Here is a 23,009-nt window from a genome sequence, read left to right on the forward strand (position 1 = left end):
CCAGTCTGCCCCTCTGTCACTTCCAAGAATTATTCAGATGTTAATGTCCTACCTTGTCCTGCTCTCCGGGGCGCCCACGAGAGCCGGTGCAGCTGGCCCTGTGGGAGAAGAGGCATTCGTTCACGTGACCGGCCATGCCCAGGACGCGCCCTGCCCTCCTCACTCCCAAGCCCTCAGTAAGCCCTCAGGGCAGCACTGTCCCCCGGGGGAAAGCCAGGAGGGGCCAACAGGGCCTTGGCTGGAAGCAGGACTGTCTCCTCCTTCTGGAGGCCACGCACAGTGTCTGAGAACAGTGCAGAAGTGGGGGTGGGGAGGTAGGTCCAAACCAAGCTGTCAGGCAAGAGTGGCAGAGGCAGGCTAGAGCGGTCCCCTCGGCCACGCTGGGAGGGGCCCACAGGATCAGCGGGGGGAGATGGTGAGACGCAGAGCCTAGAACGGGGAGACCGGGGAGTGTTCTAGAACTACACTGCCCGGCTGGCAGCCACTAGCCACGCGTGGCTAAATTCGAGTTAGTTACAAGTTAAATACAATCAAAAGTTCAGTTCCTCCAGCCCACGTGGCTAGTGGCGGCCGTCCCGGATGGGGCAGGTCTGGCACACGCTCCCATCAGCGGGCGCCTGGCGGCTCAGGCGGTGAGCGTCCGACTCTTGACTCCTGATTTCAGCTCAGGTCACGATCTCACGGGTCGCGGGTTCGAGCCCCGCGTTGAACTCCGCGATACAGCGCGGAGCCTGCTTGGGATCCTCTCTCCCCCTCTCTGCCCCTCCCCATTTGTTCTCCCTCTGTGTCTCTCAGAATAAATTAAAACGTAAAAAATAAATAAAACATTTCCATCACCACAGAGAACTCTTGGGGGCTTCTAGAGGGCTCTCAGGGCTCAGTGTGTGTGTGCATGCACACTCAGTCCACCGAAACGGGTTGGCATCAGGCTGTGGTATCGAGGTGCCAGTGAACGAGTCCGGTGGACCAGCTCGGACACCCGTGTCGGTGGGCCGGGGACAAATCCGACACTCCGCCCTGGAGGAACATCGCCTGGAGGCATCACATTTGAACATTCATCCAGTAAATGTCTGAGCACCTGCTGGGTGCCAGGCACGGCACACAGGGGACACAAAAGACCCCCATGGAGGACAGGTGTCAGGGCTCCGGGGACAGGGACGAACCGTCCTCACCTGCAGTGGTCGGGGATCAGTAGGGGCTGGAGGTGCCCGGAAGTCAGGGGCGGGCGAGGCACGGCCCGGCACAAGGGAAGTGAGCAGAGGTGCGGGCTTGAGGGTGGAACAGCGTGCGGGGGGGCAACGTCGGGCAGCCGGTTCACCACTTGGACGCCCGCACACGAGCTACTTCGGCGATGCGGGAACGGCCCCAGTGGGAGGGCTGGGACGGAGACCTTGGGCGGCTAAGGAGCGGGAGTGAGGACTCAGGGACCCTTCAACAGTCACTGATGCCCATAGGGAAGTCCCCGTACGAGAGCTTGGGCCCCAAGCCCCGTGCCTGCTGACAGGCCAGCCTGGAGGGGAGAGGCGGGAGGGGCTTCTGCGGAAGGAGCAGGGAGTAAAGAGGAAGGGCAGGAGGGCGGTCCTGATGAGGGAACAGTGCTTGCGGGGCCTGGCGGAGGAGACACCGTAGGAAGTGGTGGGGGCGGGCTGTTCCACAGACTGGAGGGAAGAAGGGACGGGTGTCCACGCAGAGATACCCAGTGGTGGCCTCGAGGGGTCAGGGTTCATAGCATCTGCTCCAAACGCAGGGGCATGGAGTCTGAAGCAACAGTCCCTGTATCCACGTGACAGACGCGGCTGGGTGTGCAGGCTGACCCCCACCTAGGGTCCTGTCTGCATCTCTGGACCCGTCACCCACTGCTGCTTCCCGGGCCCCAGGCACACAGGAATCTCATCACGTCTCGCCCACCCAAAGCACTTAGTGTCCCCGCAGTGTGACATGTGACCTGTTCCCTGTACCAGGCACACCCTTCCCTCCTCCTCCTCCACTCGCCGTGTGCCTGCCCTACTCTCTCCAAGGCTGAGTTCCACGCGAAGGTGTCTCTGACCCACCCCTGCCCCCGTGGACCTTCCTCCTTCCTCCCCCGGGGCCCAGGGCCCCGAGCCAACACAGCCCACACCCTGCCACCAGAGGCCACTCGCCCCTTCCGCCAGCCTCCCTCGGGGCAGGCCATCTGACTTCCCACGTGGGGCGGAGTTGTGCTCTATAAACGTTTCATCGAGGGGCGCCTGGCGGCTCAGTTGGTTGAGCATCTGACTCTTGGTTTTGACTCAGGGCATGATCTCACATTTGTGAGATCGAGCCCCAGGTGGGGCTCTGCACGGAGTATGGAACCTGCCTGTGATTCTCTTTCTCTCTCCAACCCCCTCCCCTGCTCACACTCTTGCTCTCTCAAAAAAAAAAAAAAAAAAAAAAAAAAAAATTGGGAGCTCCTGAGTGGCTCAGTTGGTTAAGCATCCCACTCTTGCTTTTGGCTCAGGTCACAATCTCCGGTTCATGAATTCTAGCCCCATTGCAGGCTCTGGGCTGACAGCATGGAGCCTGCTTGGGATTCTCTGTCTCCCTCTCTCTCTGCCCCTCCCCTGCTCGCTCACTCTTTCTCTCTCTCAAAAATAAGTAACCTTTAACAACAACAACAAAAATGTTTTATAAACGCATCATTGAAGGTCGAATGATGGCACGGGCAGACCCCTCTCCTCCCTCTGTCCAGGGGGCCAGGACCCAGCTGCCCTCCGACCCCGCTCTGAGCTCCCCTGCCCCAGAGGCAGGAAAGGAGTGGGAAGTGAGGGGGGAGGACGACCCCCCGGGAAGGGCAGGCACAGGGGCTCGCCTCAGAGATGTGCGGCCACCCACACAGAGGACGTCAGCAGGGCGCATCAAATGAGCTTTGATTTCCAGCACAGACTAATGTTATATTTATACCGGACCGTAGTCTATTAATATGCAATAGCATTGTGTCTAAAAAGACCAATTGCACACACCCTAACTTTAAACTACTTTACAGCTAAAAAATGCTGGCGATCGTTCAGGGTTTCAGGGAGTCGTAAGCACCGATCACAGATCACCACAACACAGACAGTAATGGTGAGCCAATCTGAAATATTGCGACAACCACACACACATGACGCAGACGCATGAAGTGAGCCACGGCTGTTGCGACAATGGAGCCACGGACTTGCTCAACCCCGGGTCACCGCAAACCTTCCGTTTACGAAAATGTGCAATATCTCTGAAGTGCGACAAAACGGGCCGGTAACAGTGCTAAGAATGGAAGACCTCCAGAGCCCATTAAGAAAATGAAATCAGGGGGAAAAAAATGAAATTAGGGTCACCTGGGTGCTTCCGTAGGCTGAGCATCCGACTTCGGCCCAGGTCACGATCTCGCGGTTCGTGGGTCCGGGCCCCGCGTCGGGCTCTGTGCTGACGGCTCGGAGCCTGGGGCCTGCTTCGGATTCTGTGTCTCCTTCTCTCTCTGGTCCTCCTCTGCTCACGTTCTTTCTCAAAAACAAACAATAAAAAAAAAGTTTTAAAAGTTAAAGAAAACAAAATAATTTGCGGACACGGGTTTACACCATAAACGTCGGCGGCCTAGGTGTCCTCAGTGTTTGGGGGTCACCTCTTCTCTTAGTAGTTACATGAACCTGCTGAAGGTCCCCTGACTGGGAGAAACTCAGTGACGCCCCTCCCTGCCAAGTCCTGCGCACACACACCCACGAGCCTCCACTGCTCCCGTGCCCGGCTGGCCTCCGCTTTGGACCTCCCTGTCTCCCCTGACAGAGCCGTCGCCTTTCTCCACTGTGCGATGACCTCAGTGGGGAACACGGCCTCTTTCCTTCTGGATCTCCCCAAATCACATGGACACAGGGAGGTCACTCGTAGCAGAATTTTGCTGAGGGCTTGGGAATATGGCAGAGCAGCCATCTAAAATAGAAAATGAGTCATGATGGAACGGTAGGCACGGGGGTCTCTTCCGAGGACCAGTCTGCGGGGCGGGGCCTGTCGGGGGAAACAGGTGACAGACAGTTACCCACGTTCTGCAGAAGGGCTCGCGCGAGAGAGGCCCCGTCACCTCCCTCCAGACCGGGGGACAGAAGGCAAGAGACGCTGCCGGGGCGGGGTTCCCTGGTGGAAATCCCGAGAGTGGACGGTGCTCGGCACTTTCTCCTCTCTCAAGGGGTGCACCCCCCGAGCCAGGGGAGGGGTGCCAAGAGAACCCCTCGTGGGGAGGCGGGGATATTTGCGGGAAAGACAAGACCGGTATTTCCCTTCTCAGCTGCACGCTCGCTGAGCCCCAAGCTGACCGGCCACCCGGCTGGGGCGGAGCGGGAAGAGTGTCCTCTGGAGTGTCCCGTCACTCGGGAAGGCAGAGGCTGAAGATGCCCGTCCCCTCACTGGGGTATCTGGAGGTGGACGCAGTGAGGCCGCCGTTCCCGGGTGAACAGAGGGCGGCCTCTGGATACACGCATTCACTTCCACCTCTGAGCCGGGAAGGACGCACGAGGCTTCCCGTGAGCCACGCACACGCCACGGACCTTACCCGCGAGCGTCGTGAGCTAGCTCGAAGGGACCCCGGCCCAAAGGGCCACCTGCTCAGATGGCGGGATCTTTCCAGGAAGAGGTGATGGGCTGCCCCCAGAGGCAGGAGCTGAAGGAGAAAGTGGTCTCGCCAGTATTCGACTGGAAAATGCACTGCTCAGATCAAAGTCGAAAGGACAGTATCTGGGAATAATCCGGAACGCGTCTCAAGCCAAAGACCGTGAGGGAGGGCGCCCAAGGACAGTGTGCAATGACACAGGCTGGGGAAGCCTTGTGGCCCCCCCTCCTCCAACCCCCCACTCTGGGCCCCACCCTGCAGGAGCCAGCGGGGCTGGGGCTGGGGAGGGCTCAGGACGCGGAGCAGGAAGACAAGAGGGAGAGCCGATGGCCCCCATTCCCTCCTGCAGGGGCTCAAAGAGAAGGCGGAGGCGGGGGACAGCAGCGGGGTGCAGGTGACCTGGCTCTGGGGGCAAGAGGAGAAATCCCTGGTTTGTAGCATTTGCTGAAGCCCATGGTGTGAATGTCCTGACGCAGCCAAGCTGCGGAGCCCCGGGTCCCTGCCGGTCTGAGCACCGGAGCCCCGGGTCCCCGCCGGTCTGAGCACTGGTTCTCACAAGCTGATACTAGCTGGCTCGGCTCACCGAGGCAGAAGGCCGAGTCGGCAGGGCGCCCTGAAGGCAGCGCGGAGAGAAACAGGAAAGTCCCCGCCAGTCCGGGCCCTTCAGCACATCAATCACAGAGAGGAAGGCGGAGGACAAGGATTAGACTCCCCTGGAAGGTACCAGGTCATCTCCTGCCCCGCTGACTTCCAGCGGGTTGGGCCGGCTGGAGGCACCCTCAGGAGATGGGAGGGAGGCTCGGGGAATTAATGTCACTGCTTCCCTCTTTGCCGGGGCCCTGCGGGCGGGTGCTATCCTCCTAAGGAACACGGGGCTTGGGTCAGCACACTTTACCACCGTCTGGCCGAAGCCCAGTAACCGCCTCCCTCCCTCCGGGCACCCCCAGGCCCAGGGCTGCTGACCCGCTCCTTGCTGGGGCCCTAAACTTTATTCACGTGACTTGCAAATGGCCCCTTCGTGAAGTGATCCTTACTAAGGCTTCCCGCCGGACTCTACTGATAACTTTATATACGAGACGCCCTTCCGAAGTTTAAGTGGGGAGAAAAGGAAAATACCAGGAGAAAAACAGGAAGGGGCCACTCACAAAGGAAAACAGACAAATGGCGCATAACTACATTTAAAAATTCAACCTCACTGGCAATTGTAAGATGCAAACTCAAACAGTGAGATGCTACTAATCACCCATCAAACTGAAAATATGAAAAAGGATGCTAAGGGCCAGAAGAAATGGACACTCTTCGATGGTGACCAGAGAATTTGGTACGAGTTTTCCATAAAGCAATTTACTGTTATGTAAAGGTGGTCTGACGATGTGTGCAAAGTTGGGCTCCAAAACTCTATCCCAAGAAAGGGCTACTGGGGTGCATGAGGATCTGTGACAAGGACATTCGCTGCCGTGTTTTGCATAATAATAAAGAAACTCTGAGACAACTGTATAGTCAGTAATCAGAAATTGGCTAAACTGAGGTTCCCTTTCCCAAAACAAAGATTAAAAGTGACTGTTGAAGGGGGCACTGGGGGGCTCAGTCAATTAAGCATCGGACTTCGGCTCAGGTCATGATCTCACGGCTGGTGGGTTCGAGTCCCGCGTCGGGCTCTGTGCCGACAGCTGGGAGCCTGGAGCCTGCTTCGGATTCTGCGTCTCCCTCTCTCTCTGCCCCTCCCCTGCTCACGCTCTCTCTCAAAAATAAATAAACATTAAAAACACTTTTTTTTTTAAGAAGTAACAGTAGTTTAGGAAGTATTTAGCATTGTGCATCAAGACCCTTGGAAACAGTCCTTGTCTGTGACCCACTAATTACTTGTGGGGAACTTACCCTAAGCCAACAGAGTTTCAGTGTAAAGACGTTCATTACGGCATTCTTTGTAATCTAGTCACCCGACAGGGTCAGAGCCTCAACGTCCGGCTACGTGGGAATGGCTACACCCATTACAGCCTCATGATGAACTACTAGTCCTCGTGGAGAAACTACTTCCATAGTGTGTGAGGACACCCCGCTCACCGGCAGAGTCAGCTGCAGAATCCCCGTGGGTTCTGGAAGTCACGCAGTATTACAGGACGAAGAGCTGAGAGCTCAACTGGCCGACTTTCCCCACATTTGATGTGTTCACACTCACATGCACACAGACGCACACATACCCACGCACACACTCACATACACACATGCACACACTCACGCAGACACACATGCATACAGACACACACACGCACTCATATACATGCACACACTCATACGTGTGCACGCACACACACTCTCTTGCCCACACGCTCACACACGTAGTCACATATACACGCAAGCACACGCACATGCACGTGCGCCCTCTGGCTCTGCTCCCCCCTTACCCGGGGCCACACTCCCACAGCCACAGCCCCTGTCTCCATCCTGGCTCTGCCCCCTCATGCCCCTGGGCCTTTGCACCTCCTCCTCCCTTACCTCTTCCCTCCCTCCTGGTTCTGCATCTCAAAAGGCCAAAGAACAATCTGGCAAAGCCGGAAAACAAAAAGGCAAACTCCTCCCCAGGGGGCTGTTCTGGCCCAAGTGTGGTACAGAGAAGTGACCTTCTGGCCCACCACATGCACTGATTAAAAATTAGAAGTGGGCGCCCAAAGGCAGAAAACACCACCCTCCCCCTCAAGAGGTTCCAATGGAGGAGCGAAGGCCTCAGGAGTGTGTGAGGAAGGTTCTGCCTTAGGGGTCTAGGGACTTGCTTTGCACTGGAAATGAGTCCCTCTTGTCCTGCTTCCTCCAGACCCTGGGATGTAAATCTGAGGCCTGGCTGAAGTCCTCACCTCTGTCTAGAGAAGGGGTGAGTGTGAGGGACGTCAGATACGGGCACTCAGGGCCACCACATCGGGGCTGAGGTGGGAGGCAGGGACCAAAGAGGCCCCGTGTCTCCAAGCCCGCACCGAAGCCGTCCCCCGGAGGAGGAGTGCCTGCCGGCTGGCCGGGAAAAGCAGGTGCACAGCCGAGCAGACGTCCCCTGAAATTCCCGACATTCCGGACGGCAGCCCTCCTGGCCCGGAGTGTTCTGGACTCTGGACTCGTGGGCTCGGACGCTGCATCTTGGAAACTCCGGCCGACCTCTCTGGAGGAAAAATAGTTGGCCTGGGTTGGCCGGGCACGGCGCTCCAAGACTGGAACCCGGTGCAGGCTGGCTGCTCAGGTCCAGAGCGGCAGGCTTGCGCGTGGACAGGGGTCAGTTCAACGACGCCTGCGGGGAGCTCACCAAGTGGCCTTGGCTGCAGCTCACGGGTCCCCAGACGCTGGACCAAGTGGAGAAGGCCTGTGACACTTGGTGGGACCTCCCGAAATCGGCCCACGGGAAGTCCCCTCGTCCAGCAAACCCTGGATCTGCGGTCCACCCAGGACCCAGGCAGCTGTGGCCCGGGTCCCTCCCCCTTTTCAGGGTGGAGCCCCTGCCGGAGGCCCCGGGGCCCCACGAAGATCTGGGAGCGCTGGCTGCTCCCGCCGCCGGAAAGCCAAAACGGACGCAGACCGCTGCGCTCCTGGGTGCAGTGTGCTGGGCGGATGTCTGCACTCCTTCCAGAACAGTCTCTGTGGCCCAGGCGGTCTCCCATCCCCCCCTTCCCCTCAGGGGGCTGGGCTACAGGGGAGGCCCCGGGGGCAAGGCCATCCGGCCTCATCCCAGCTGTGCTTCGGCGGAGGGAATGGTTTGCACGTGGAGAAGGCGGCGCTACGGCCCCGCGGGCCCCGCGAGCGAACCGAGCGCGGGGCGCCGGGGCACGAGAGAGATGGAGGGCGCGAAGAGCCCGCCTGCGCCGGGGTCTCCGAAAGCGGGGGACCCCGCCGAGCACCTCTTCCCGTCTCTGGCAACCCCTCGCGGCGTGCCCTTGGGAGAAATACTTACCTTCTCTGGGCCTCGGTTTCCTTGCGTCTAAAACGGGGGCGGTAACACAGCACCGGCCGCCCGGGGTCGCCGTGGGGACGAAGTGCGCTCGTGCGCGTTCCACGGCACGGCGGGGAGTCCGTCGGGGTCCGGGAGCCGGTCGCGGCGGGGGCGCGTTCAGGCGCTGCGGGGCCCGGCTCGGCAGGTGCGGACTCCGGGAGCCGCCCTTTAGAACCGGAGGGGCGGGGTCGGAGCGCGGGCGGACGCCGGTCTCTGCCGCCCCCTAGTGGACACGCCCCTCACTGTGAAAGGCCCTCGTGGCTTTAGGCGGCCCGGCCACGTGACTGCAGGAGCGGGGTCCTGGCTCTAGGGGCGCGGGGTGCAGCCGTCCCGCCTCACTGACGGGGTCCTGTGAAGGCAGCGGCGCCCCTCTCCGCTGGCCCTGCCACAGCGGGCTCCAGGGCAAGGCAGGGCGAGGCTCCCCGGAGGCGGGGAAGGGAAGTCCCAGCCGTGGTTCCGGTCGCCGTCATCACCCTCCTCCTCGGGCCCCCAGGCCCCGAATGAACTTGAGCGTCCCACTCAGCGACTGCCCTCTTCGGGGCCTCTCCCTGCAGACCCGCAGTCCCAGGACCCCCCCCCCCCCCCCCCGAGGAAAAGCCTGACCTGTGCCCACCCCAAAGGCCCCAGGGCGCCGGGCGCCGGCCTCACCACGGGCAGACACTCCTTCACCGGGTTTCGAGGCCAAAGGACACACACATTACCCACGTCAGAGACGGCAGACCCCTGTCCTTGACCTCCCGGGAGCCAGACTCCTCCAGAGGCTTCATCTCAAACGGGCCCTCGGCGCCCAGTGTTAGCGGAGGATCCAGCTAAGTGGGTCCAGCAGCTTCTTGGGAGCCCTGACATCCGAGTCCTGGGCCTGCCTTCCGCCAGAATCCAGTTTGGGAAGAACACCCGGTCCCCCATCAGGCTCCTCTCGAATTTTTCCCATCCAGCGACCCCTCACTCCGCCAGGCTCAGCACATGACTTTTAACAGAATCCACCAGTAGATGAAGAGGTGAAAGATAACTAATCAATTCTGGGGCGCCCGGGGGGCTCAGGCAGTTGAGCTCCGGCTCTTGATTTCGGCTCAGGTCACGATCCCAGTGTCACGGGATTGAGCCCGGCATCCAGCTCTGTGCTGAGCATACAGCCTGCTTGGGATTCTCTCTCTCTCTCTCTCTCTCTCTCTCTCTCTCTCTCTCTCTCAAACTAAAAACAAAATAAAATAATCCCTATTAAAAAAAAATCATTTTGGGGGCCCCTGGCTCAGTCAGTTGAGCGTCCGACTTCAGCTCAGGTCACGATCTCACTGTTCGTGGGTTCCAGCCCCGCATCGGGCTCTGTGCTGACAGCTCGGAGCCTGGAGCCTGCTTCGGAGTCTGCATCTCCCTCTCTCTCTGCCCCTCCCTCACTTGCACTCGGTCTCTCTCTCTCTCAAAAATAAATAAACATTAAAAAAAATTTTTTTTAAACATTTTCACAGGAGGGAGTGACTTTTAGTAAGTGCAGAGAACACGAAAACTCCTTAGTAATCAGAGTCATACAAATTAAATTACTGTTGTCTCTCTATTGAACTCTGGCTGGCATGTAGGTCATCAGTTGAGTATTTTTTGAACAAATAAATGCATTGATGAATACAGCTACCAAATCGTTCAGCGTCAGGCTGAGAGAGGATCCGACTCGCCACCCTGGTGCGTGGGGCCCACCTCTGGCGCGGATGGCCGTGGCCACGCCGGGGTGGGAACGGGGTAGGGCCACTCGCGCGAGCAGGGTGGGCTTGGGTGGAAGCAGACGGTCCCCGAAGGGGATGCGGACAGGGAGACAAAGCTGGGCACCACGGTCTGGCCCGACTCACTCCACGCCGGCAGTCTGCAAAGTCGGCTTAAGGCACGGCACAAGCATGGGACGTCGCACAGCCGCTAAATGTCAAACACGGAGTCCGTGCGCCACCACGGAAACTTGATTAGAGTATGACGCCAAGTGGGAAAGGCTGAAAACAAAATTCTCTTCCCGCTGTGACGATGGCCGTGTGAACACAAAGTGCACAGATAATGTTCTGGAAGGAAGCGTGGTCGAATGAAAATAGCTTCAAGAGCTGGGTGGCGTGTGGGTAGCTGAGTTCTTCCTTTTATAGGGATCTTTTAACGTCGCCGTCATATTATCTCAGTAAAAACAAGGATTTCAGTTCTTGGTCTGAGAGCAAGAACCCAGGAAGTCAGGGAAAATATGACCTTTTAAAACAGAGGATGTGCTGACGGAGGTCTGCTGGACCCTGTGCTGGTGTGGCGTGGCCTCACTCTTCACCTTGATCCCCACTCTCCGATTCTGCCTTTAACGCTGTCAACTTTTGTCAGCTTTTTCACATTTACTTAATTTTTTAAATACAGTGTTAAAACAGTATTTGCATTGGGTGCTGCGCCTTGTGACATCTGTACCTCATGTGCTTGCAACAAGCCCCCCCCCCCCCGCTTGCCCGCCGGTGCCCTAGTCCCGCCCTGGCCAAGAGCAGCTTCCCTGTGGCCCTTCCTCCTGCGGACACGGGAGGAAACATGGTTTTCAGAGTGGAGCAGAAAGGGACGCCCCAGCCTGACCCTCCCTCTCTGAGAGGAGCCAACAGCCCAAGGTCCATGGCTCATTTGAGAAACTCTCCGGAAACCTGACAAGTGGCCTCCCAGGAGCAGTGGTGACCCCTCCCGCTGCCACCGTGCGAGGAGAGCCCTGGTCCAGGGCACGGGTAAACCCACAGCGGGGCAGAGCCCACCTGTCGAGCCAGACCGCACAGCCCTGCCCGGGCCCCTGGCCTCTCTGCTCAGCTATAGGAAAGCTGGGGGACAGCCGGCCCCTGGGTCCCAGCTCCAACGGATAAAACAATGCTCAGACAAGGATGGAGGAAACTCAGAATTCACCTAAAATAGATGCTGTGGGCAAAGGCCTGGGAAAAGCTGTCTGCTGAGCATGAACAGGAGGGGAAAAACAACGATGTGGCAGCCAAACATTTTGCAATAAAAAACAACAGAAAAATACTTACAAATACAGATAAATATTCTATTATGGGGGGGAAAAAAAAAAGAACCCAAGGTGGGGATTCTCCATTTGGACTTTCTGAGTTCATAAAATTTAATAAAACCTTGAATTTTAATAAAACCAACTCACTGAGATTAAAACCAGAATGATTTTAAAGAAAAAAATCTCATTTCAGAACTAAGAAAAAAACTGGGTGCCCAAAACCCCAACACAAAGGTAAATGTTTCCAAAATGGTAAGAAAAAAAAAAATCCCTGAATCTGCAACTGAAAATAACACACTATGTTCTATGAGAATTAAAAAAAGAAAGAAAGAAAGAAAGAAAGAAAGAAAGAAAGAAAGAAAGAGGAAGGAAGGAAGGAAGGAAGGAAGGAAGGAAGGAAGGAAGGAAGGAAAATCCATAATAAGACTTCTTACTTAGCAAAATTACTGAACATTAGCAATGAGGAAGGATCTCCAGGAATCTGACAGAAAAAAATCATTATTAAGGAGAAAGACAGTTGGCCTTGGACCACTACAAGGAAGACACTGATGAGAATCAGGGAGAGAGGAGAAAGTCTGTGAATTCCCCGCCTTGGTTATGGGTTAACGCATGCTGGTGAAGTCGGTTTAATTAAAAAAACAGGGCGCCTGGGCGGCTCAGTCGGTTACGCAACTCGATCTCGGCTCAGGGCATGATCTCGAGGTTCGTGTGTTCAAGCCCCGAGGCGGGCTCTGCGATGGCAGCACGGAGCCTGCTTTGAATTCTCTCTCAAAACAAAACCATAAAAATAAGAAAGAGGGTTAACACTGTGTATAAAGGAAACCACCAGAAGCACTAAAAACAGCGTGACCATCAAAAACCAGAGGGCATGAGGACCAAGGGGTCAAGGATGTCTCCCTAATGACGTGCTGGTGTTTCGCAGCTGATCGTTAAAGCTACCACGAGAATGTATTGGATCAGGACATTACAAGCAACGTGAACGAGCACAGGTAAACTTGCGTCCGTAGGTGGGTGTCTGTGTATACACTCCCCCCACCTCCCTTAAACACACTTCTCTCGCTCGTGAATCTGCAGGCTGGCGGGCCAGGTGGTGACAGCCGTCTCCAGGAGGCCTTGGAGGCTGCGGCCGGAAGCATTTGAAGGCGCCCAAGCTCACACACGTGCACGTGGGCTGGACACGGCGGGGGCTGGGCAGGCGCGGACCCCACGCGCCACCGGCATCTCTGTCTCCACGGGGCCTCTCCAGCGTGGTGGCCTCGGGGTAGCCGACAAAGCTTTTACATCTAGTGAACCGGCCAAGTGCAACGCCCGGTACCAGCGAGGATCTGAGATCCACTGTTGGCAAAGGGACAAGGTAACGGAACCAGCTGGGACAGCAGGTCGGCAGTATGTGCCAAGATGTCACTTTTCGTTTGTTCTGGCGAGTCCACTGCTGGGAAGCTGCCCTTGAGATATAAATAAGTTTACCAAAATATTTGGGCAGCCGCATGTAGGAACGAAACGCCGAAAACTGCAAACTCAAGGGTCTACCGGTAGGCACGGCGCGGGTCAGCTGTGGGGCGGAGGTCACCCCCACCCTGCTAATCTGGGCCACCCGCAGCCGTGGCCCTCGACCAAAACACCCTCCCAGCTGGCCCCGCACACCCACCGGGGGCCCCTCGCCATCAGTTTTTCAGCGCAGCCTGGTCCAAACTGGATCGTGTCCCACACTCGGCCTACCACAGCTTAAAACCCCTCAGGGCACCCCAAATCCCCGCAAGACCCCACGCACCTCCTTCCCTCTTCAGGCGGGTGCTGACTGGGCCCCCAGCCCCCCTCTGCTCCTTCTAACCACAGGGCCCTGACACAGACCGTTCCTCTGCTCCTGCCCCAGAGATGGCCTCGCCGACATCCCAAGGTTCCCCTCACCTCCACCCCACCTCGAGGCCCATGTGCGTCTTCCAACAGTTGCCACTTTGTGCATGATGCGTATTTGTCTTCTCCCACCAGGTCCCGAAGTTTCAGGACGCCTGGGCCCACGTCCGGGCCGTCCCTGGCTCCCAGCAATGCCTCGCGTGTAAGAGACGCTCCGAGCACTGGGGGACGTGGCTGCACCCTGAGCAGGAAGTGGTGGGATTAGGACTTCCCCACCCGGAAGGCTGCTAACTGGAAACACAAGGCCCGGGACCGTGTGAAGGGTGCCATGCCCGACCCGTCAGGACACCTGCTCCATCCTGACTAGAGAGGACAGACAGCCGACATGCTCAAGGGACACGCTGAGAGTGCCAAGGGACAGCGCGTGCCCCACCGTGGCTGCATGCAAGGGTGTAGACGGCCCTCCCCAGGACAGGGCAGGGGCTAAGCTCCAGCCACACAGGAGGGGGTGCACTTCGTGCACGGGGTGAGGCCGCAACAAACACACGGCTGCAGGCTGGGAAGTGAATTTTTTTTTTTTTTGGAAACAGATTAACAGGAGGTTGCACTGAGACAAGGCCGTGGCAGGGGTAGGCACAGACTTTTCACTCTGGACCCTCCTGCAGCAGTGACGTTTCCTAACCACGTCCGTGTGCTCTTTTCAATCTGTTAAAATTGTGAGGGAAGTTCTGTACAAACAGTGTGAGTCCTTAAAAATGACACCTGCATGTAAATTCTGTAACTCGGACGCAGGGCAGGTCTGACACATGAACATTACAGGGCGCGTTAGTACCATACAGAACACCACAGATTTAGGCACTTTGTCAAAAAAAACGTTTAGAAACGATGAGGTTACTGAGTCTTCCGTCACACGCCGCCGGCTCCCGAGTCACACCCTGACGGTCGTCGTCACATGAAATGGCACGTTTGAGCCCTCGCCGCCCGCGCGGCCGCCCCAAGCAGGACACAGGCACAACTCCCGGCCTTTACAGACCGCGCGACACCGGACGGCTGTCGGGAGGCGTCCCTGACTGACGGCGGGGATTCCAGTCAAATTCAAAGTCGGGACGGTGCACGTCCACGTGACCGCGCGCGTGCGGGGAGCCGCGTCCCGCGTCCCAACCTTGCGTGCGGCGCGGACGGGCCCGGAGCCCTGCGCCAGGGCGGAAGTTGGCGGTCACGGAGGCGGGGTCTGCGGCCCGCGGGCCCGGTTAGCGGAAACGAGGGGGGCGGGGACACGGCGGCCCGCGGGGCAGGGCCAGGGCAGCGAGGGGGAGGGGTGCCTCCGGCGCCAGGGCCGCCCCGGACACGAAGGGCCGCCGTTTCCATTTACCGAGACTTCACAGGAACCTCGAACGCGTCAGAGTCCAACGTCAACGCCGAGGCCGCCGTCTTCTCGCTCGAAGCCTCTTCAACGGGAACTCCGGCGTGGACGCCCACCGGTCGCGGGCGCAGGAGTCTCCGGGGAGGGGCTCCCGCCCCTGCCCGAGCCCGGGGCGCCCCCGTTACAGCTCCGCCCTCTCACTCCCGGCTCGGTTGTCTTCCTTCGCGGCCTCGGCGGCCCGAGACTTGGGCTCCCCCTCCTTCCTCTTCTTGCCCTTCGCCTGCTTCGTTTTATTCTTCTCCCCGCCGCCTCCCCGGCCGGGGTACACCTGCCCCTCCAGCGTCACATCGGCGCACCTGTCCTGACCGACCAAGAAGTCCTTGATCTCCCAGGCGTAGCTTCCGTCCCGAAGCATGAAGATGGCCCGGTCGGACCCCACGATGAACCTTGACAGAAACACGCGGTCAGGACACGCGGGTGAAGCGCTCACGGGCACAGCCGCCCTGTGCCACGTCGCCAAGAGGAGCAACTGCTCTCAACTTCGACACAGAACTAAACGCTACACTCCTCGAGGCCCGGTAGCTGCTGACGGTGACGACCACCACCCGAGCCGACCTGAGTGAACCATGCAACCCCTCGGCTCCAGTCTCGGAGGCAGAGCCCCGGAACGATCTGGATCCGCCTCGGCGTGTCAACACTCAACAGGCCCCAAGGGGCAAAGCAGAGGGGATGAGCCCCAGGGTGGAGCACCGGCGTGGCCGGCGGGCACAGAGCTTCGGCTCCTGGGGGGCCGCGCCCAGCCCACCCCGCAGAGAGGGGCGGTGGCTCTGGACGGGGCGTCAGGGGCACACTGACCGGTCCCCTCGGCCTGAGCGCAGGCCGACGACAGCACCGAGCGTCGTGCTCGGTACCCCTTCGTGTCTGTCTGTCACTGCTACTTCCTAAACTAAGACGCGTGAAGACCCTGAATGGAGGAGGAACAAGAAACTTCTCAAAAACTGCATCTCAGGATCGTACTGGGCTATGAAAACCGGACCCCCCACCTCGGATCAGTTACCTTTCAGCAGTCTGGTCCCGGCGTGTGAACACGGCCACACACGGAAGGATCTCCGGCGTGAGAAACCTCTCCTGGGGGGGGGGTGCCCTGTCCTGCTGTGACTAGTCTGCCCCCAGAGGCCAACCACCTGTCCAGTCTTCCTCAGATGAAACAGAAGTTATGCAGCCCGGCACAGGAGATAAGGTCACTGACACTGTACTAGTGTTGTGTGGGGACGGGGGGGGGGGGGGGGGGTGACAGGTGTAAGGAGCAGAGCCCACGGAGCTGACAAACCCTACGTTGTTCACCCAAAACTAATAGACCGTTTGTCAGCTGCACTCAGAAAAAAAAAACAGCTGAAGGTATAAAGATATATAAAATTTTACGATCAAATGAGATAGTAAAAAAAAAAAGCAAAAAACTTACGGGCCTTGACCAATAATAAACGTTTTTCTTTAAAAAGAAAACAAAGGCGGGGATAAACAGAAGCGTCAAAGAGGAAACCCGAGGCAGGAAAGGTCCTGGGCCCGAGGGAGGCACCGCCAGAAAGGGCTCCCCCTCCAGACTGGGGAAAAGTCCCAGCACCGCCTATGGTTTTCTCAGCGGGCCCGCCGCCTCACCTCTGCACGTCGTAGTTGGCGTTGAAAAGGCTGCCCTGCCAGAGGCTGGTGATCTCCTCCGTCTCCTTCTCAGTGGGGTTTCCGGACACAGTGACGAACATCATGAGCGTCTTCCCCTTCTTCGTCATCTTCAGGATGCTCTCGGGCCTGCCCGGGTCTATCTGGGAGAAGTCGATAGGGGCTGAGGGTCTTTTGTGCTCCGGGAGGTCCCCCTCTTCGATGTCGTCATCCTTCTATGAAGACACAAAACACAGTGTCACGCATCATCAGAAATGTGCTTGTCAAGCGGGGCAGGCGAGAAGGGCGGCGCGTGCCCGCAGGTGCGGTGACCCACGTTAGCACAGGAAAAGGAGACCCGGGAGCTGTCCTCCTCTACCTGACCTTCAGGTGAAGCCCGAGTCTCAGGCAGGACTTACCACCCATCGTCATTCCGGGTCACCGATACCCGAGGCCCCTGTGTGATGGCTTCAAAGAATCTACCCGATACGGTGGCCTGTAAATACGGCCACGTTCTGGTTTGGTCCCACAATGAACCACAACACAGCGATGAAGAAGAAGAGAACACTGACGGTGTGCCCCAAACCTCAAAAGGACAATACTGAGTGACAGAAGCCAGGCACAAAATCAGAAACACTATAAATTTATTTAAAGTTCGAGATGAGACACAATTAAGAAATTAGGAACAGCGGTGGCCTCTGGGTGGGGGATGAGGTGGGTTTGACTAGGACGGGGCCCAAGGGAACTTCTGAGATGATAGAAATGGTCTCTACTTTGACAGGGGGTGCGGACAACAGATACTCACCGGTCAAACTCCTGCACACTATACTTAAAATCTGCATTTCATGTGTATCAACGTCAACTAAAAAATAAGAACTGTCTGGGGCGCCCGGGGGGGGCTCAGTCGGTTAAGCCTCCGGCTTCAGCTCAGGTCAGGATCTCACGGCTGGTGGGTTCGAGCCCCGCGTCGGGCTCTGTGCTGACGGCTGAGACTGGAGCCTGCTTCGGATTCTGTGTCTCCCTCTCTCTCTGCCCCTCCCCTGCCCGTGCTCTGTCTCTCTCGCTCTCTCAAAAATAGACATTAAAAATAATTTTTAATAAAACAACCTGAACTACTCACTCAACTCTAGTTAGCAGGCTTCGTTTTCTGCAGTCGTGCGAACAAGCAATTGTGACGCTACCATCTGTGACTTCCAGGCTGGAGCCAAGGAGGAAATACGTTAGGGACAATGACACCCGGTTCTTCACTTAGGGGCAGAACTACAGGAGGAAGAAGATGCCCTGTGGTGGCCGAAGGACCACGTGATTCTTCACAGGTAGGCAGGCAGAGCGATAAATACAAATATTTAAGAATCAGAGTTCCTCGGAGAAAAGCCTAATAATTCCAGCCACAAAAAGAAACGACGTACCGAGAGAAGTCACCAAACGGGCGGTCCTTGGAAACACTATGCTAAAGTGAAAGAAGCCTCATGCAAAAGACCACGCTGTGCGAGACGGCTATATGAAGTGTCCAGAACGGATCAGAGATTAGTGGCTGCTGGGCACAGGCTGGAGGGTCAAGAGAAGTGGGGGAGGACGACTGAGACGAGTCTCTTTCTGGGATGACGAACATGTTCTAAAATTGACAGTGGTGACGGCGGCACGCCCCTCTGAAAACACCACAGAAACGTACACTTTGAATGGGTGAACTGTCGGGCGTGTGAATTCTCTCAATAAAGCGGTTATCGAACACCCCGATAAACGACTAACCTAAAATGACACGAAGAGCCCGTATCTCTTACTCGGTCCTCTTGACAAACTGGCGAGAACGTCGACAGTCTACTAAAATGCACCTAATGAAAGGCGAACACAGGAACTCGTACAGCGGTCCCTGAAGGTGCCCCACGTTTGCATCAGACCTGGGACCTTGCGTGAGCCCCACCTAACTAGCCGGCTGACCGCGGCCACCGGGACTCCCTCCTCCCCTGGGCCTGTTTCCTCATCTTCAAACAGAAAAGCAGAACCAGCTGGCCCCACGGCCCCAACAGCGACTACACACGATGCATAGAGCTTCTCATCTCTGCCACTCTCTCTCCCGACCCGTTTCTTCCTCATTTTGCTTTAAGAGGCCATGGCGATCGGCACACAGAGGCACGTGCTGTGCAGTCAGAGGGTCTTGGGCAGGTTGGAAAACCACCTATAACGGGGTGGGGGGGACAGCATCTCCCTCCTAGGGTTTGGGGGGTTCAGTGACATAAAGGCAGGCCATAAACACCCAACGATCAGACCCGCAACCAGCTGTGGAGATGACGTAGGACCTCCTGGTCGCCGAATTCACAGGCTGTCTCCATCTCCGTTTTATTCCTCCCTAACATGTGCTATCGCTTCTTAAAACACCTTCAGACTTCGAGTTGGCCCAGTAACCTAGAATATTTGTATTTTTCACACTGACTTCACTAACGGTCATGAAGTTAACTCCGTAGGTCACACATAGCATATCTTTTCAATGAAAACATAACTGATCAGAAGTCTAGTGCAAACAGCAAGGGTAAGGATTGTTTCAAACAACTTGAATTCCACCTTCTAGGTTTTTGTGTGTCAGTTACCAAAAAGGGGGGAGGGGAGGGGGAGGAACAGTACCCCACGTGGCTCACGGTCGGGTTCTACTTACTTCCTCCCATGCCCCTCGGCTTCTCCCCTGGGCAATCTGATATGTTCTTATCACTTTCTCTACTCCTGCAGCAATCAAGCCTCTACCCCTGGGCAGGGGTGGGACTGTCACAGGTCAGGCATTCCCCAGACACAGCCCAACCCTGCCTCCAGGCATTTTCAACCGGCTTCCCTGCTTCTTCCCAGCTTCTCCTTGGCTGCTGGTCACATTCAGTAGTTACAAAGCTGAACTCCTCTTTCCGCAGACCCTTTTCTTCCTCCCTCCGGTGCTCCTTGATGCTAACACTGGCTGCCATGCGCCCAACCTTCAGGACAGCCCTGCGAGGCCCCCACTGAATAGATGAGGGGGATGAGCCTCGGAGAAGAAAATAACTTACTCGCGGTCACATGCTAGCAGGGGTGACACCGACACTGGAGAGCGAACCCACATTTCTGGCTCTGGGATCCGCCCCCCACCTGCCCCCCGCTGGCGTGTAGAATGAAAGCACTGCGTTCGGTTTTCCTACACCACCTGGGACTCAGCATGAAACCGAACACAGAAGAAAGGGTTCCCGTTCTGCCCCACTTGACCCGGGAGGCAGGCATCTCAATGGAAGAATGATTCTCACACCAGTGGGAAGGAGGTAGGGCGGGGGGATTTAGGGATCGGCCCCTGGGGGAGGAAGTACCGTTTCTCACAAAAAAGCTCTCCCACAGAAAAATCACTGCTACCGGGGAAGGGCACTCACATTTGTGGACGGTGTGCAAATGTTAGCTCACCTGGTCTGCACGGCACCCTGCAAAGGGGGAGGTTGTCCGGCTTCACGGTTAAGGAAAAGGAGGGTCACACTAACAAGCAGTGAGGCCGGGTTCAAAACCCCTGTGCCTTCAGCACATCATGCTGTCTCCTGCCTGGTCACACAACCGCCAGCTACCAAGTTGAGCACACTCTCTCACATTCCCCCCTCCACTCTGATCCAGGAGACTCCAGCTCATGCAGGCCCTCCCATCACCTTGCACTTGTACTTCGGCTCACCAGGGTGCACGGCCAGGCAGTAAAATGGTGAAAAGAATAGGCTTGAGAGTCAAATGACGAAATTCGGAATTCAGCTTATATGCTGTATGACGTGGGGCAAGTTACTCAACCTCTCTGGGCTTCAAGAGTCATCATCTAGAAAGCAGGGTGAGAGCATCAAAGGAGTGTGCATGCCCAGGGCAGTCCTGTTACAAAACAAAAACTCAGTAAGTATTAACTACGAAGTTGTTTCTGCCTTCGGAGTCTCTCTCTGCCCACCCATCCTAAACTCTGCTGACCAATTTTTCTAATCATGATAGCCCACGATTCAAGAACCCCCGCCACAGCTGGAACCTCACTCCGGGGCACACTCTGAACCCTCTCAAAGCGTTGTGAAGGCCGTGCAGTAACCTGGGGAAATGCTTAATATGTCTAATGAGAAAACCAACAGCGGGAAATGACCCTGATGCCGGGCTCTGAGCTGTAAAAACCACCTGCACGCGGAGGGGACACGAGCGAGGGAACACGCGTGTCAGTCCCAAGGTAGGAATGATCACACGGAAGCGTTCCATTATGGCAGTATTTGGGTCACACAGCTTTTCAAACTCATCAGGGCCCGTGTATTGTCTTCTAAATCAAGCGAAGACCCCGGAACACTGGAGGCCCAGCGCAGCCTGGTTTGCGTCGGCCTTTCCACCCGGACCGCTCACTACCTTGCTTCAAACTCAGCCTTCTCCAGCTAACCGAACTATTCCTACCAGCACGGCTTGCCATCAGAGTGGCACTATCCCAGGTTCTTTCCAGGCTCCCTCGGCTAATCCTCAAACTACTCTGAGGTGGGCATTGAGAACGCCTCTGTTTTGTGGGTAAGGAGACTTTCACCATCAAAGTCACAAGTGGTTTGAACCCAGCCAGTCTAGCTGCCAAGCCTGGCCTCTATCATCTGTACCCCCCCCCCCGCCGACCCAGCTCCCGCTGCCCTTCTCCACATCGCCCCTGCCTCTGGCCAGATGCCCTGTGTTCCCTGGAACCCTCTGAAAGTCCCACCGCACCTTCTTCCCACAGTACTCCGCAATTCCTACTTTGTTTTATGGTTGTTTGTACCGTCACTGCTGTTCCTGACGGTCGGATCCCTTGTTCATCTCCGTTTCTGTCTAACTTAGTACTTCAAGGTATTATTTCCTCAAGAGACAGCGCTCTTACTTTAGGGAATCAGACACTTCAGTAGCTAGACCATAAACAGATGGGCGATTACAAGGGAGACAGTAAACAGGGAAGGAGCTGCTGCGAGACGTTCCCTCTTCATTAGCAGTGCGCACACTCCTATCTACCCCGTGCACACTCATAGCTACCCCCATCTTGCCATCAGCTGCGGATACGCATGGAAGTACAAGTCTGCTTTCTCTTAGTCAAATTCATCAGATGGTATTTTAAACTCACGTCTGAAAGTCTCTATCAAATGAGGCACGCACACGGAGATAACCACAAAGTAAGAAGACACCAGCCTGGGAAGGCATCATCGGGTAAAACCTCATTTTGCAGATAAGGAACCTGAAGCCCAGGGCGGAAACGGGAATTGCCCAAGGTTACACGGCCAGCAGAACCCAAGTTTCTCGGGGCGCCTGGGTGGCTTAGTCTGTTAAGCGGCTGACTCTTGAACTCCGCTGAGGTCACGATCTCAGGGTTCCTTGAGTTCCAGCCCCGCCTCACGCTCTGCACTGCTGGCAATTCTCTCTCCCCCTCTTTCTGCTCCTAACCCACTCATGCTCTCTTTTCTCTCTCTCAAAATACACAAACTTTAAAAAAGAACCCAAGTTTCGGACTCCACTCCACCAGCTCTGCAAATGAGCCAGGACCATTCAACCACTTTTGCAAGGGAAAAAAGGCACGAGTTTTCCTTCAGTGAACCTCATCTAAAAACCTTATCACACACTCCAGAGCACTCAGGTAACAAACCAAAAAACCTACTCTCACAAAAACAAGTCTTTGCTCCTTTAAACGAAATGTGAGCACCAGCTTTTGACCTCCCCCACCCCCACTCCCCAAATTACAAAACCCTCAGCAAGAAATATACTGGAACGAGGAGTCTGGACGCTTCTGGTCCAGAAGACGGGAGAACCAGTAAAGGGGAGATGACCCTCGCTGTGTACCCCTCACCCGCCCGCTCAGCCCAGCCTCGAGGAGCAGCGTGCAAAAGGCCCCCCTCCCCACGCGCCGGGCTCACTGACCACCAGGGCGCCGAGAAAGTAGGGCGAGGCCCCGGAAGGGCGCAAGGGGGCACTGGGGTGAGGCTGGGGCGGGCAGCAAGGCCGCCCGGCCTTGGCAGAGAGGGCGACACCGAGACGGGGTGTGGAGGGCGCCCGTGCAGAGGGGCCGGAGGTCAGCGGGAGCGGGGCCCGGGACCGAGAGCAGCCGGCGGGTGCGCGCGCGCGGACCTCCCACTGCTCCAGCAGACGCGCCATGTCCGCATCGTTGTAGTCGCGAATATCCTTCTTCTTCTTCCGCGGAGGCGGGCTGGCCTCCCCGGGCGTCCCGGCCGCGCCCTCGGCAGCGCAGGCCCTCGGCGGCAGCGGCGGCAGCAGCAGGTCAGAGGCGCAGAGAAGCACCAGGGCCGCGCGCACCCAACCGGAGGCCGCCATCTTCGCCGCGCCACCGCGGAGATCACGCTTGCGCGCGCCGCGGACCCCGCCCCCGGGTTCTCCTTCCGACCCCGCCTCCCGGCCCGCGCCGACCTACCACGCCCCGCTCCAGCCCCAACCCCCTCCGGCCCCGCCTCCCGGACCGCGCCGGCCCACCACGCCCCGCCTCGTGCCCGCCTCCGGGCCCGCGTCAGCCTCACCGTAGACCCCGCCCCCGAGCCCGCCCCCGCCGCCCTCACGGCCTTACCACGCCCCGCCCCCGGGCTATCGTTCCGACCCCACCCCCTGCCCCGCCCCCGCGTCA

At 57.4% G+C, this 23,009-nt stretch overlaps 1 protein-coding gene across 3 annotated transcripts in view; it reads right to left on the reverse strand.

Annotated features, from left to right (window-relative positions):
- The window catches only part of MESD (mesoderm development LRP chaperone), a 29,293-nt gene extending 6,521 nt beyond the window's left edge, over window positions 1-22,772 (reverse strand). Inside the window, exons 1-4 of one of the 3 annotated variants that reach the window (XM_043553894.1) lie at window positions 22,502-22,763; window positions 16,427-16,659; window positions 14,947-15,216; window positions 4,499-4,502 (exon numbers count right to left, since the gene is read on the reverse strand). In XM_043553894.1, coding sequence (XP_043409829.1) covers window positions 14,952-15,216; window positions 16,427-16,659; window positions 22,502-22,705 — 702 coding nt within the window. In that variant the 5' untranslated portion in view covers window positions 22,706-22,763 and the 3' untranslated portion in view covers window positions 4,499-4,502; window positions 14,947-14,951. Of the gene's footprint in view, window positions 1-64; window positions 82-4,498; window positions 4,503-13,961; window positions 15,217-16,426; window positions 16,660-22,501 lie in introns of those variants that run through there. The other 2 variants (XM_043553893.1, XM_043553892.1) reach the window with 2 other exon arrangements.
- Window positions 22,773-23,009: the final 237 nt, after the last annotated feature.

The sequence above is a fragment of the Prionailurus bengalensis genome, chromosome B3 (assembly GCF_016509475.1).
Source record: "Prionailurus bengalensis isolate Pbe53 chromosome B3, Fcat_Pben_1.1_paternal_pri, whole genome shotgun sequence".
Classification (NCBI taxonomy): Eukaryota; Metazoa; Chordata; class Mammalia; order Carnivora; family Felidae; genus Prionailurus; species Prionailurus bengalensis.